The sequence below is a fragment of the Salvelinus namaycush genome, chromosome 29 (assembly GCF_016432855.1).
Source record: "Salvelinus namaycush isolate Seneca chromosome 29, SaNama_1.0, whole genome shotgun sequence".
Taxonomy (NCBI): Eukaryota; Metazoa; Chordata; class Actinopteri; order Salmoniformes; family Salmonidae; genus Salvelinus; species Salvelinus namaycush.
The window spans coordinates 11,167,241-11,182,404 of NC_052335.1; the positions used below are offsets into that span (position 1 = coordinate 11,167,241).

Below are 15,164 nucleotides of genomic sequence, written 5' to 3' on the forward strand. Positions count from 1 at the left end.
TGATGTGAGCTGACCCAACTCGCCACAGACCCGCTAAGAACGATCATGAGAGACCAGGCCGAAGAATAAAGACGTTAAAGCTACGCATCTTGGAAATGTTATGTACGCAATAGAACCGACATTTCAGAACCATCGCATGTTAAGGGATTACGGGATTACTTCTTCTGTAAAGACTTGGAAGCGGTGAGTAGATTTCTCTGTGTAGTGAGAGTTGAGTCCGATCGATTGACTACTCTAGAAACATTCATTGAATACCAACTTCACCAACAGGATCAGCGCACTCTTGAGTGTGCGTGTAGAATGCAATGACTGTATGGTGTGGAATGTTGGCCACCCAACGGTATTCCAACTATTCAGTAAAGAAAATCACAAACAAGAAGCCTACAAATGCATCAATTTAACTTGTATAAAATGTTGCTGTATTTCACGATTTAAGTGGCTGTTTATCACAATTAAAACTGTACATGCCAGATCGGCACTCCAAATGTAATGCTATAATTGTTGCATTAACGGTGTTACTATGTAACAGCTATGTAGTGCCATTATGAAACAATAACTGCGTGCTCCCAGTATTAGCCCCACTACTAGACATTTAATAGGTTTTGCTGTTGCCAGCAGTGAAACAAACCTCTAAGCTACCTAATCTAAGTAGGTCTAACAATAACTTACTTTTAAGCAAGCATGGCTGCCCTGTCCTGCTTCTATACATTTGTACAGATCTACATTGTCCAGACCAAATGTAAAAACCTTTCCTATTTTGGAACCCTTTTGACTTATGAGTCCACCTGACATTTAAAATACATTTAAAACAGAGTTGTACAATAGACTCCCGGGCATAGTCCTGTGAACAGAAGCCCACATTTTTAGACCGGTTTAGACAATCAAAACACACATTGTGATCTGATTATGATCAGATCCTCCTGCCCACCTCCAGAGGAAGTCTGGATATCTTACAAGTGTAGACAGATCTGGACAAAAAACCCTGTTTATACCTGCTGTTAGCATGTGTACTTCATCCTGATCTTGTCTGTTTACACTTTTAAGATCTGATCACAAAGCATCTTTTAATCTTCTACACTTGTCAAAAATGTGGGCACAATCAAAATGTGGACAAGATCAGGACAAAGGCTGCATGTTAGAACACAGGTATAAACACAGGACTAAACAGTGCTAAATCATCATTATTCCGCCCTCTAAAATCACTGACAGGTAGCAAGCACCATTATGTCTTACAATACATAAATAAATAAATATTATTTAGAAAGAATAGCTGTGAAATAATTGGCATACAGGAAGGGACCAGGAAATCTGGTCACAATGCAGACACAGTGGATGGATAACAGACACATTTTAACACCATGTGTAGACACATTTCTGGAAATCTGGCCACAATCAGAATGTGGACAAGATCAGGACAACGGACCCATGTTAGCACCAGGGATAAATAGGGCTATAGACAGTGCTGCATCCCAAATGGCACCCTATTCCCTATTTGTGCACTGCTTTTGAGCAGAGTCCATAATGCTGGTCAAAGGTAGTTCACTATATAGGGAAAAGGGTGCCATTTTGATACACAAGCAGTCACTCTGACAAGTAGTCTAGCCACCAGCTGTAAGGAACAGTATTTAATTAGCCACCAATTTGTACCTGTTTACCCAGAGGGGCACCTCTTATCAATGTCCTCCTCAATGAATCAATTAGCTATGATCTAGTGTAGTTAAAGCTAGATGACCCTTGAGCCCTACTGTCTACTGTAAAGCTTACAGCTAGTGAATTGATTTTATACACTTCTAAGTTATACAAGTGAAGATAATCCTACTTAGGCCTAAATTTGGACAAAGTTACCCCTACAAAGTGTGTGTGTGTACATTCATAGTTGAATTTACATACAGTCATCTCATCAGAACCAATGCCAGCTCCCAGATCTCTCCTCAGTCTCATGATGCTGACAGAGAGGAAGCCTGGAGGAGTATAGTAAGCCAGATCTCTCCTCAGTCTCACGCTGCTGACAGAGATGAAGCCTGGAGGAGTGTAGTAAACCAGATCTCTCCTCAGTCTCACGCTGCTGACAGAGATGAAGCCTGGAGGAGTGTAGTAAACCAGATCTCTCCTCAGTCTCACGCTGCTGACAGAGATGAAGCCTGGAGGAGTATAGTAAACTAGCAGATCCCTTTTCCCAAGGCTTAACCAACCCCACAGGAGAGGAACAGAGGAACAGATGGCCTTGGTGGCTGACTGTGACTGTCTGTACTGTTTGTCAGCCTCACCGCGCTCTAAACGGGGCTAAATGAGAGTAGACCTGCCAGACATGATTAGCTGGTGAAGGGGATAGGGAGGTTTACCATGTGGGACGTGTTGTGGGTGGCTGTATCTCTGACAGGATCCTCCCAGGTTTCTGTCCAAGAAAATGCAGAGAAAATGTCCAAGATAATCTTTCGTTATTACATTGATGACGTGCTCTTGTTATTTCCTGTTATTCCCTTTCACTGGGTTTCCTTTTTGTCATGTTAGTTCGAGACAATTACATTGTTTGCGTCATTTTCATGAGGTTTTCTCCAGTTTCCCACAGCATCAGGTCTAACTGGGTCTTGACTGGGTGGACATTTTGAGAGCCAGCTGATTTTTATAGTGAAGTGCCCCAAACACTACCTGAGTAATGGTCCTAGCTTTCTGCTTCTCCATTCTACTACATCCTGAAATACTGTACTTCCGTCCCTCACACACAAAGCGCTTTCTCCTCATCCATTCTCATCTCTTTCTGAAGAAAAAAATACTCACATTTGGCCCTGTAAAAAGAACTTGAAGTTCAGTTGTCTATTTCCCAAGAGAGTGAACATCTAATAGTCATACAATCATATAGTTGGCTAATCCAGATTAATACTGGGTAACATCCTTAAAATAGATTGTAATCCACAGCAGCAATAGCAGATCAGGTTGGTTGTATACCCGTAGTAGAACAGTACTGGTTGAGTGCAATATCCTATACTTATTGTCTCATTTTGTATCCCTTTTATGGCTGTAGATGGATAAGATCAGCCTGAAGGACCCGGAGAGCAAAGAGTTAAGTGCTAAGCGGGTATTAAACGAAGAATAGATACTCAGAAGGAGAGATACTCAGGCTAGGACAGGTGGGGACAGAGTGACAGACAAGGGTGGATGAACCTGCTGGACTCAAGGGATTGCAGCAGGCAAAGTGAGGGCAGGCCAGGGAGGTTGCCATGTTAGGAGTAAGATTAGCTCTTCCTGTGATTGGAAACCTGGGAGGAGGAAGGAGAAAATGGTGGTTCTTGTAGTAAGGTAGGTGATTAACAAAGATCAGGGTGAAGCAACCAGGTTGGCTATTATTGTCGCATATGGCTCACAAGACTAAAACAGTGGTAACCTTGCTGCTCTATCCTGATTATCTGTTTCAGGACCTGCTGCCCCACTGAAGACAGATAAGAGCCGTTCCCAACTGAAGTGCTATGGCCCCTGCTGCAGTGAGGAGTCCTAGCCTCAGGCCTTCATAGTGGACATTGAGCTATCATCACACACGGGTGTAGGCCAGGGCCAGGCCAGGGTCAGACTCCCGGAGCTGGGATGATCACCTCCCACATGAACGGAGGACCCGGATATGTAATAGAGGACCCAATGGGGCCTGTGAGTGGCACAGAGGGTCCTGGGAGTGGAGCCAAGCTGCAGCAGAGGGAGAGGGCTGTGGACTGCCCCCCTGGGGACAAGGTGGTGGGGACTGGGAGCAGCGTTGTGCAGGGTTCCCGGTGCAGCGCCCAGATGGAGAGGATCCAGCGGTACCAGGAAGAGCTGAGGAGGAAGAGGGAGGAGGACGCCAACAAAGGGAAGCATGAGATCGATCTCAACGCCTCGCTCAGGCTCAAGAAGCTTGCCCAGAACCCAGCCAAGATGGGTATTGACAACCCTACGTTCGAAGCGCCTAAGGCGGGCAAGGAGACCAAGGATGGGAGCCCCCCGCTTGGCAGGGACACGGTTGTGGGTGAGTAGGGTCATGTGGGACTGAAGGGAGGAAGTGGGGGAGGTGGAGGCGAGGGGTAGCTCTGTGAGAAGAAGAATAGGAGAGTTGGGAACTTTCGTGACAATTCTGTGAAACAAAGAGTCAGTGTTTTAGGGAGGGGGCTGAGCGAGGGGTATTGGTGGAGAATGGGGGATCAGAAGTGAATGTCAATGCAGAGGCTCTCTCCATTTAGTCACATTAAAGTCACTCACTCCCCCTCACCTCTGGATTCATTTGGAGTTAAAACACTCCGGTTTTTTGTCGGAGGTGTTCTCATTCCTGCAGAGGCGATCTTAATATGATTTGTGACGTGAAAACGAGTTAATTTAAATACATTTTTGTTTCAGAGTATTAGCTTTTGTGTCAGTTGGCTAGATTTAGAGGAGACAGTAGGCTGTAGAAAATGTTGTTGCTGCTGACCAGTTTTAGCAGACTCTTGTGAGCATAAAACTCAAGTCTGCCTCAAGTGCCTAAAATATATAGGCCATTAATAAAATATAATCTTATATCTGCACAGCCCTTTCAAAACACACACACACACACTCAACATGGGCATACACTCCCCTACTTATTTGGACAGTGAAGCTAAAATGTTTTATTTGGCTTTGCACGCCAGCATTTTGGATTTGAGATTTAAAAAAATAATAATATGAGGTGACAGTACAGAATGTACTTTTATTAGAGAGTATTTTCATACATATGTTTTACCGTTTAGAAATGAAAGCACTTTATGTATCTAGTCCCCCGTTTGAAGGTGTCATAAGTAATTCAGACACATTCACTTATATGTGTATTAAAGTAGTAAAAAGTTGAGCATTTGGTCCCATATTCCTAGCACTCAATGACTACATCAAGTTACCAAATGGCCCACACACACACACACACGTACATACTGTGCACCCTCCCTGCTTCTTCTTATCTCAGGTATACCCCCTGATGAGATCACTATCTTGATAACATTAATCAGGTCGTAATCAGTAATCAATACACCTGGTCACTTAAACAGACCAGCTTCTGGTTCATAACAATAGATTGGGCTGTGTAAGAAAGGTTTTACCCTCCCTTTCCCCTGGTGCTGTGTCTCTGTGCTCCTCAGAGTTGCTATGTGTAGGTGGTACCCTCATGCCAAACTTGATGCACATGCCAAATCCTGTCTGGGAAGTGCAGAATCTCACGGTTGCGCAACCCAAGCAGGGTTTGGCACCTAAACCGACTTTGGCATGACAATATCCAATTAGTAGCATGGTTTTCACATAACCACACTGTCTCCATGCAAGCCAGTGCCTTCTAGCGCCAGAGAGGTTTGAAACAGAGACATGCGATTACCTTCAGAAAAAAAACCTTCCCATTGACGGTGGTCTGAATCTTTAGGGTCACGGGCGTTACAGGAAGTAAATGTATGTTGAGTCTCTCGGTTTTAAGCCTCTCTCTATGGCACTAGTAAGCAAGGGCTCGCATGGAGATCGAGTGTTCCTGGAAATTAGGCAATTGAACCTAACCAACCTCTTTGTCTCTCCCCCTCCCTCTCCCCTCCCCAGAGCTGGAGGAGCTGCTGGAGGCCCTGCGGCGGGTGCAGAGCTGCCTGGTGGATGCCCAGTCGCAGGCCGACGTGGCTCTGGTGCTGGGCCTGCTGCACAAGGAGGACTTCCAGAGCGCCTTCGCCATCCACAGCGCCGTGGCCCAGCAGATGCAGCCGCGTGGCAGCCCGGCCTTGCCCCTCACCGCCCAGGCCCGCAGCCTTTATCAGGAGGTAGAGTGAAGTAGAAAATAAACTACAGCAGACTAGTGATCTTGATGGATCTAGAAATTGAATGGATCTTTTTTTCACCAATGTATCGGTCAAGAGGTAGGGGGGAGATAAGAGGAGAACGAAGGGATGGTGTTAGGCAGAAGGTGGAGAAGTGTTGGGAGAAGGGAGAAGAGGATTTTGGGGATGAACAGATGGAGATAAGAATATGGAAAGGAAGAACGGTACAGCAAGGTAGGGAAGAGAAGTGGAGAGAGGTGGATGGAAGGAGATAAGGATGAGAGGATGGTGACAGAGAAACTTAAAGAAAGGAGGGTAAATGGGGCCAGGGACGAATATATCCTTGGCACTGGCCTTAGTGTGTTGGAACTGGATTAGGGTTTTGGCTGGATGGAGTGCAGCTACAGACTGAAGTGACTTTAAGTAGCAGGTAAGGAGAACTAACGCAGCAGGTTAAGATAATGTCGCAGGTTAGGATAGTTCGGTTAAGGTTAGGGTTAGCTTAAACGCTACAGTTGTCCCCGACGCAACTCGAACATGCGACTTCTGGACCATAGCTTTATTCTATCTAGCCACAATCCTGAATTCCACCTCTCACTTGTCGTTTCTTGCCTCCGTGACGTCACCATTGAACACCTCACGACATTTCCCTGCTGGGAGTGGTGCTACTCACTGTGCCAAGATGACAGGTGCAACATGAACTCAGATGTGGACATGCACCCTGAGCTATCTGAAGACGGGTGTATGGCTCCACTGGACCTTCCCACACATTCCATGCAATAACATCATTCACTGGGTTTATAAATCCACGCAGTCTGTCATATAGCCAGTCATGCAGCAGTCTTGAGAGAAGGAGTTGATCTAGCTACACTGTAATATATTTGATGGGATCCTCCCACAATATACAAGTTCTCGGGATTGATGTCAAGAACTAATATGACATGATGGAATTTAACACACGCTGGTCAATATTGATCAGCGTTCGAATAGTTAACTTTTCTTCCAAATCTTTCAGCTGCGCTTGATGGAGCTTGCCTGGCGCATTGGAATCAATGGAATAGTCCCAAAAGCAAACTTCTCCCATTTGGCACTCCGCGGCAGGCTCAATAACACACTTAAGAGTTTGAATGAAAACAAATACTATTTGGACCCAGGTCTTGATTTCTATAGGAAAGCTGGCTGTCAAACAGTTACAATCACGCTCACGCTCAGCCCCGCTCAAGGTCCTAAACGATATTATAACCGCCATCGATAAGAGACATTACTGTGCAGCCGTATTCATCGACCTGGCCAAGGCTTTCGACTCTGTCAATCACCACATTCCTATCGGCAGACTCAATAGCTTGGGTTTCTCAAATGACTGCCTCGCCTGGTTCACCAACTACTTCTCTGATAGAATTCAGTGTGGCAAATCGGAGGGCCTGATGTCTGGACATCTGTCAGTCTCTATGGGGGTGCCACAGGGTTCAATTCTCGGGCCGACTCTCTTCTCTGTATACATCAATGATGTCGCTCTTGCTGCTGGTGATTTTCTAATCCACCTCTACGCAGACGACACCATTCTGTATACTTCTGCCCCTTCTTTGGACACTGTGTTAACTAACCTCCAGACGAGCTTCAATGCCATACAACTCTCCTTCCGTTGCCTCCAACTGCTCTTAAATGCAAGTAAAACTAAATGCATGCTCTTCAACCGATCGCTGCCCGCACCTGCCCACCCATCCAGCATCACTAGTCGGACGGTTCTGACTTAGAATATGTGGACAATTACAAATACCTAGGTGTATGGTTAGACTGTAAACTCTCCTTCCAGACTCACATTAAGCATCTCCAATCCAAAATTAAATCTAGAATCGGGTTCCTATTTCGCAACAAAGCATCTTCACTCATGCTGCCAAACATACCCTCGTAAAACTGACCATCCTACCGATCCTCGACTTCGGCGATGTCATTTACAAAATAGCCTCCAACACTCTACTCAACAAATTGGATGCAGTCTATCACAGTGCCACCCATTTTGTCACCAAAGCCCCATATACTACCCACCATTGCGACCTGTACACTCTCGTTGGCTGGCCCTCGCTTCATACTTGTCGCCAAACCCACTGGCTCCAGGTCATCTACAAGTCTCTGCTAGTCAAAGCCCCGCCTTATCTCAGCTCACTGGTCACCATAGCAGCACCCACCCGTAGCACGAGCTCCAGCACTAGTCACCCCCAAAGCCAATTCCTCCTTTGGCCGCCTTTACTTCCAGTTCTCTGCTGCCAATGACTGGAACAAACTGCAAAAATCACTGAAGCTGGAGATTCATATCTCCCTCACTAGCTTTAAGCACCAGCTGTCAGAGCAGCTCACAGATCACTGCACCTGTACATAGCCCATCTGTAAATAGCCCATCCAACTACCTCATCCCCATACTGTATTTATTTATCTTGCTCCTTTGCACCCCAGTATCTCTACTTGCACATTCATCTTCTGCACATCTATCACTCCAGTGTTTAATTGCTATATTGTAATTACTTCGCCACCATGGCCTATTTATTGCCTTAACTCCCTTATCTTACCTCATTTGCACACACTGTATATAGACTTTTTCTACTGTATTATTGACTGTATGTTTGTTTATTCCATGTGTAACTCTGTGTTGTTGTATTTGTCGAACTGCTTTGCTTTATTCTTGGCCAGGTCGCAGTTGTAAATGAGAACTTGTTCTCAACTAGCCTACCTGGTTAAATAAAGGTGAAATAAATGTTAAAAAGCAATAGGATAACTGACAAAGAGACTGCTTTAGGCTGGTAGGGTTAGTTTGAAGAGAACTGTGTGACATTAAGAAAGAGGTCGTAAGCTACAGTTGAGGGCCTCGATCAGTGCGATGATGATCTCTCTCACACACACACACCATCTCTGTGCGTACAGTAAATAGATGTATACATTTGCGCCAGGAGATACTTAGCAATGTGGTAATAGTTTGAGCCGGTGAACTGTGTCTAAACTAAGTGGCTGTTACCGTGGGACTTCCTGATTGGCCTTCAGGGCGAGGTAATCTCCCTGCTGCCCCTGGGCCTGGCAGGAAGTGGCTGGGGATCTGAACTGCCGTGGCCAGAAAAAGAAACTCCAGCGGCTTACAGGCTAGAGGGGCAAGGGCTGGAGGGAGCGAGGAGAGGAGGGCTGGAGGGAGGGAGGAGAGGAGTGCTGGAGGGAGGGAGGAGAGGGGGGCTGGAGGGAGCGAGGAGAGGAGGGCTGGAGGGAGGGAGGAGAGGAGGGCTGGAGGGAGGGAGGAGAGGAGGGCTGGAGGGAGGGAGGAGAGGAGGGCTGGGAGAGGAGGGTGGAGAGTAGGGCTGGAGGGAGGGCTGGAGGGAGGGAGGAGAGGAGGGCTGGAGGGAGCGAGGAGAGGAGGGCTGGAGGGAGCGAGGAGAGGAGGGCTTGAGGGAGGGAGGAGAGGAGCGCTTGAGGGAGGGAGGAGAGGAGGGCTGGAGGGAGGAGGAGAGGACGGCTGGGAGAGGAGGAATGGAGGGATGGAGGAGAGGAGGGCTGGAGGGAGGAGGAGAGGACGGCTGGGAGAGGAGGAATGGAGGGATGGAGGAGAGGAGGGCTGGAGGGATGGAGGAGAGGAGGGCTGGGAGAGGAGGGGGAGAGGGGAAAGTGCGTCACCTCGTTACCGACACCTTTGATTAGTTGAATGGATGAGCTAAGCTAGAGCCAGGGACCCGGATTTAGGGAGACGGAGTAGAGGGGGAGGAGGGAGGATACAAGGGTGGAGAGAAAGAGAGGATTGGGATTCTCATTTTGAAATGTGCAGTTTTTTTTATGATGAAGTAGTTTGTGGATGTTGATAGTTGTGGGTGCTATGGAGTTGTTAAAGACATGCTATAGAAACACCAACGTGATGACAGCACAACCAACTTCTCATGCTTCTATTGGACCTCACATGTTGAGAGCTTCATTCAGTGTCTTTATTTTCCAACGCAACAGCCAGTGAGCAGAATAAGTGTCCGTCTCAAGTGACAACCTATCCCCTATATAGTGCACAACTTTTGACCAGAGCCCTATGGGCCCTATGGGCCCTAGTCAAAGGTAGTATACTAGGGGATAGGGTGCCATTTGGAATGGAGACTGTTATAGTAGTGTGACTTCCCTGTCTGGAATGTGAAACCCCACTGTGACTCATTGGAGAGCTGCCAACTCTCTCTCTGTGTGTGCGTGTGTGTGTGTGTGCGTGTGCGTGTGTGTCTGTGTGGAGGAATCCAATCGATTATGTTAAACAGCAGAATGGCGTATGACATGACCTTCACGTAAGAACAAATTATTTGCAGACTGAGACTACATCAATTATGAGGCAAACATATTTACTGTTATGGCCTTCATATGAGGACAAAATACCTCTGATATCATGAGCCCTCAGTCATAACGCATGCACTACACGATGACAAGCATAGCAGGATGAACCATCAGTGGTTTTAACAATAATATACTAAGAAGTCGTTTCTGAGTAATGACTAAAGCCTTGGCTATATTGAGGACGGGGTGATTCTTCAACCCATGACTTGTGTTCAGGAAGTTGTATGATTCAACTGCGATGTTAAATCACACGTAGAGTCTCAAGGAGTATTCAAGATGGCCATGTCCCTACTGGTTCCTGGCTGGTGATGTTATTAACTCATGCACACTTTGAACTGTATGACGATTCCGGGTTGACCAACCCTGCTTACTTAGTGGTACTTATACAGCTCACGATAACCTGACCCCTTCTCTTGCTCTCTCTCTTTTCCTTACCATCCCTTCACCTCCTCTCTCCGACTCTCTCCCCCTCTTTCTGTCATTCCCTCCCCTCTCTCTCTCTTTCCATCCTCTTCCCTCTCCCCGTTCTCTCTCCCCCTTCCTTCCCTCCTGATCTCTCCCTACTCTCCCCCCTCCTTCCCTCCTGATCTCTCCCTACTCTCCCCCCTCCTTCCCTCCTGATCTCACCCTACTCTCCCCCCTTCCTTCCCTCCTGATCTCACCCTACTCTCCCCCCTTCCTTCCCTCCTGATCTCTCCCTACTCTCCCCCCTCCTTCCCTCCTGATCTCTCCCTACTCTCCCCCCTATCTTTTTCAAGGTGCAATGCATCCTACAGTCCAGTCACCAGGAGGAAGGTGTAGAGCTCAGGAACCTACTCACCACCCCCCACTTCCAGGTAAGAGACCTGAGACGCACCAGAACATAACCTGTAACCTTCAAACAACAATTAGAAAACATCAGAATAACCTCTAATAACATCTAGAAAACATTATTTGGTTTGCGGGGTGTCCATGTCCCCCACAATCTGTCAGTGTTCCTGAGCTGGCCACCTGAGACGTACTATGGATAAAACCCCAATTTCCAATTTGTCACTCAGATATCTGTGAATATGCTCCATATACCTTGTCCATAGATTCCATATACTGTACGTCTATGCGAGACCCTGAGTCATCCTCATGTGTCCGACTGTATCCAATCCTGACTTCAGCCTCAGAGGGGCTTAGGAAAGTCACTTAGTGGGTTTTAAGTGGCTTGGCCCTATAAGGGCCTTGAACTTTACTCTGTGTCTTGACTAAAGGTGCACATGACTATCCTCGATGAAAGGTGGCTATCGGGTAGGGGAGGACACTTCTATTTGCCTACTAACAAATTGGCACGGTTTTCAGGTCACAGATGAGAGAGGACAGAGGAGAGAGGGTGGAGAACGGACTTTTTCCCAAATGAGAAAAGGCCATTGTATAGGTGATATTACAGGGCATCGTGGGTTTTGGAATTTGGAAGGTTAACATGATACATACAATTAGGATGATACTTACAGTGTATGCATCTCGGACACTGAAATCTCTTTAGGTTTATAGCCGAGCATGTCATCGACAAATCCTTAGATCTACGAAGTAGCCTAAGAGTTGCCCTTTGACACTTGACCCAAGCTTCTTTGCTGGTCAGTGTCCAACTCAATGGCATGCCCATATGCGTGCCACACAGGTACAGAGAGGTCACTCAATATAGATGGCTTACCGCTGACGTTTACATGATTGACCCCAGGGCTACGTGTCAGCCTGGTGTTGGCACCGCTGAGATGTGCTCTCTAAAGCCTGTCGCATGCTTCCCAGTCAAAACAGTTTGCGTATATATTAGGACTACATTTTGTGACGTTTTGTTCGTTTCGGTGTTCGGCAGCGTTTGTTTGTCTGTTCGCGCACACTAAATGTTTTCTTGGGGCACGTCAAAGTTCGGTAGCCGTAGTCTACGCCCCTTTGTCAGTGCCTGTTCACTGACGCCCCTTTGTCAGTGAACAGTACTACCCCTAGTGGCAGTGGGAACTATGGACAGGATTCTTCAATAAAGTGTTTGTTGTCATTCAACGAGAGACTAGTTAGATGTTAAATTGCGTGACTAACCCTCCTCTGCAAAAATGTACAAATGTATTACAAATGCCTTGATTTATCTTAGATTTATTCAGACTATTTTGAGGAAGTGGCTGTTGTTGTTGCTACAGCGTATCAAGAGGGACAAACAGCAACATTGCTGCTTTTTTCTAGCTTTTCAAGCGAATGTCTTTTAAGGGAGTGTGCGAGGCACATACGTTCGCTTCGCCTAGCCAAGTTCTGCTAGGAGCAAACCAAACCTTCTTTTTCTTCTTGTTCTCTGGTATTATGGCGGTCTGCAAACAAACGTTAAAGGTGCATGCCGCCACCTACTGTACGGGAGGCCACCCCATTGCGAGAAATGGGAAAAGCCCAACATCATATACAATTCAAAAACAAAATAAATCGAAAAAACCCATTCCCCACCCTTCAGATATAGTCCAAATCACATCCCTATACAGCCGCAGGGGTCTGTTAGGACGGAACATTCGTCCACAGAATTCCTTGTAATGCCTGTGCTGTAAAATCCCTCACAACGATGCCTATTTCCTTCTATTTCCACTTTGTTTATAACCAATGCAATAAATGATACAAAGTCCACCTTTTTATCATGCGACATGTCAGGATACTGTCGGCGAGTAACATTTACAGCCTGCTCGGCGAGTAACTGGACAGCCTGGCTCTTACATGGTATCTCACTTAACCCAAAATACACTGTACAAAACATTAAGCCCCCCCTCCTTTTGCCTTCAGAACAGCCTCAATTCGCTGGGGCATGGACACTACAAGGTGTCGAATGCTGGCCCATGTTGACTCCAATGCTTCCCACAGTTGTGTCAAGTTGGCTGTATGTCCTTTGGGTGGTGGACCATTCTTGATACAGACGGGAAACTGTTGAACGTGAAAAACCCAGCCGCGTTGCAGTTCTTGACACGAACCGGTGCACCTGACACCTACTACCATGCCCTGTTCAAATGCATTTAAATATTTTGTCTTGCCCATTCACCCTCTGAATGGCACACATACACAATCCATGTCTTAATTGTCTCAAGGCTTTAAAATCATTATTTAACCTGTCTGCTCACCTTCATCTACACTGATTGAAGTGACATCAATAAGGGATCACCTGGCTTTCACCTGGATTCACCTGGTCAGTCTATGTCATGGAAAGAGCAGGTGACCTTAATGTTTTATACAACCGGTGGGTCTAATCCTGAATGCTGATTGGTTAAAAGCGTACATGCGAAGGGAGAGACTCTTCTTCAAAGAACAAAATAACACGGGCGTGCACCAACCGTGGAATCTATACTGAACAGAAATATAAACTCAACATGCAATCATTTCATTGATTTTACTGAGTTACAGTTCATATGAGGAAATCAGTCAACTGAAATAAATAAATGAGGCCTTAATCTATGGAGTTCACATTACTGGGAATACAGATATGCATCTGTTGGTCACATATACCTTTAAAAAAAATGGGCCTCACAATGGGCATCAGGATCTCGTCACGGTATTTTAGTGCATTCAAATTGCCATCTATAAAATGCAATTGTGTTTGTTGTCCGCAGTTTATGCCTACCCTACCATAACCATAACCTACCATAACCTACCCTACCATCTCCCAGATAACGCCATTGGTCCAAAACCCTCACTCCAACAACAGCAACAAAAGAGTCAGAACAAGACTTAGATTTACTAGATTCCACGACTACTTTACTTCTCTTATTTCCATTCTCGTTAGCCACTGTAATCCATTCCTTCTCACGCTCATCTTCGCTCAACGTGCCATCAGTTTCAAACAAAAAATCCCCGCCTTCGTCATCTTCCTCCTGCTTCACCTTTTGATGTCAAGCTTACAATCTCACGCCATTCGAAAACCGAACCTCGTATGCGGGTGCCTTAATTAACAAGCTCCAATTGAACAGTGTTCCCTTAACGAGGGTGTGGCAGCCCTCTAATTGACTGCCTAAAGACTTTAAAGGCCCAGTGTGGTCAAAAAGGATTTTGCTGTGTTTTATATATACAGTTGAAGTCGGAAGTTTACATACACCTTAGCCAAATACAATTAAACTCACTTTTTCACAATTCCTGACATTTAATCCTAGTAAACATTCCCTGTCTTAGGTCAGTTAGGATCACCACTTTATTTTAAGAATGTGAAATGTCAGAATAATAGTAGAGAGAATTATTTATTTCAGCTTTTATTTCTTTCATCACATTCCCAGTGGGTCAGAAGTTTACATACACTCAATTAGTATTTGGTAGCAATGCCTTTAAATTGTTTAACTTGGGTCAAATGTTTCGGTAGCCTTCCACAAGCTTCCCACAATAAGTTGGGTGAATTTTGGCCCATTCCTCCTGACAGAGCTGGTGTAACTGAGTCAGGTTTGTAGGCCTCCTTGCTCGCACACGCTTTTTTAGTTCTGCCCACAAATGTTCTATGTCATTGAGGTCAGGGCTTTGTGATGGTCACTCCAATAGCTTGACTTTGTTGTCCTTAAGCCATTTTGCCACAACTTTGGAAGGATGCTTGGAGTCATTGTCCATTTGGAAGACCCATCTGCGACCAAGCTTTAACTTCCTGACTGATGTCTTGGGATGTTGCTTCAATGTATCAACAAAATTTTCCTTTCTCATGTTGCCATCTATTTTGTGAAGTGCACCAGTCCCTCCTGCAGCAAAGCACCCCCACAACATGATGCTGCCACTCCCGTGCTTCACGGTTGGGATGGTGTTCTTCGGCTTGCAAGCATTTTCCCTCTAAACATAACGATGGTCATTATGGCCAAACAGTTCTATTTTTGTTTCATCAGACCAGAGGACATTTCTCCAAAAAGTACAATCTTTGTCACCATGTGCAGTTGCAAACCGTAGTCTGGCTTTTTTTATGGCGGTTTTAGAGCAGTGGCTTCTTCCTTGCTGAGCGGCCTTTCAGGTTATGTCGATATAGAACTCGTTTTACTGTGGATATAGATACTTTTGTACCTGTTTCCTCCAGCATCTTCACAAGGTCCTTTGCTGTTCTGGGATTGATTTGCA

General features: G+C 45.9%; 1 protein-coding gene across 1 annotated transcript in view; it reads left to right on the forward strand.

Annotated features, from left to right (window-relative positions):
- LOC120024045 (MAGUK p55 subfamily member 5-A-like) overlaps positions 1-15,164 on the forward strand; it is a 25,905-nt gene continuing 10,741 nt past the window's right edge. Inside the window, exons 1-4 of the mRNA XM_038968144.1 lie at positions 1-183; positions 3,414-3,991; positions 5,548-5,759; positions 10,853-10,930. Of these exons, the coding sequence (XP_038824072.1) occupies positions 3,580-3,991; positions 5,548-5,759; positions 10,853-10,930 (702 nt within the window). The 5' untranslated portion in view covers positions 1-183; positions 3,414-3,579. The remainder of the gene's footprint in view (positions 184-3,413; positions 3,992-5,547; positions 5,760-10,852; positions 10,931-15,164) is intronic.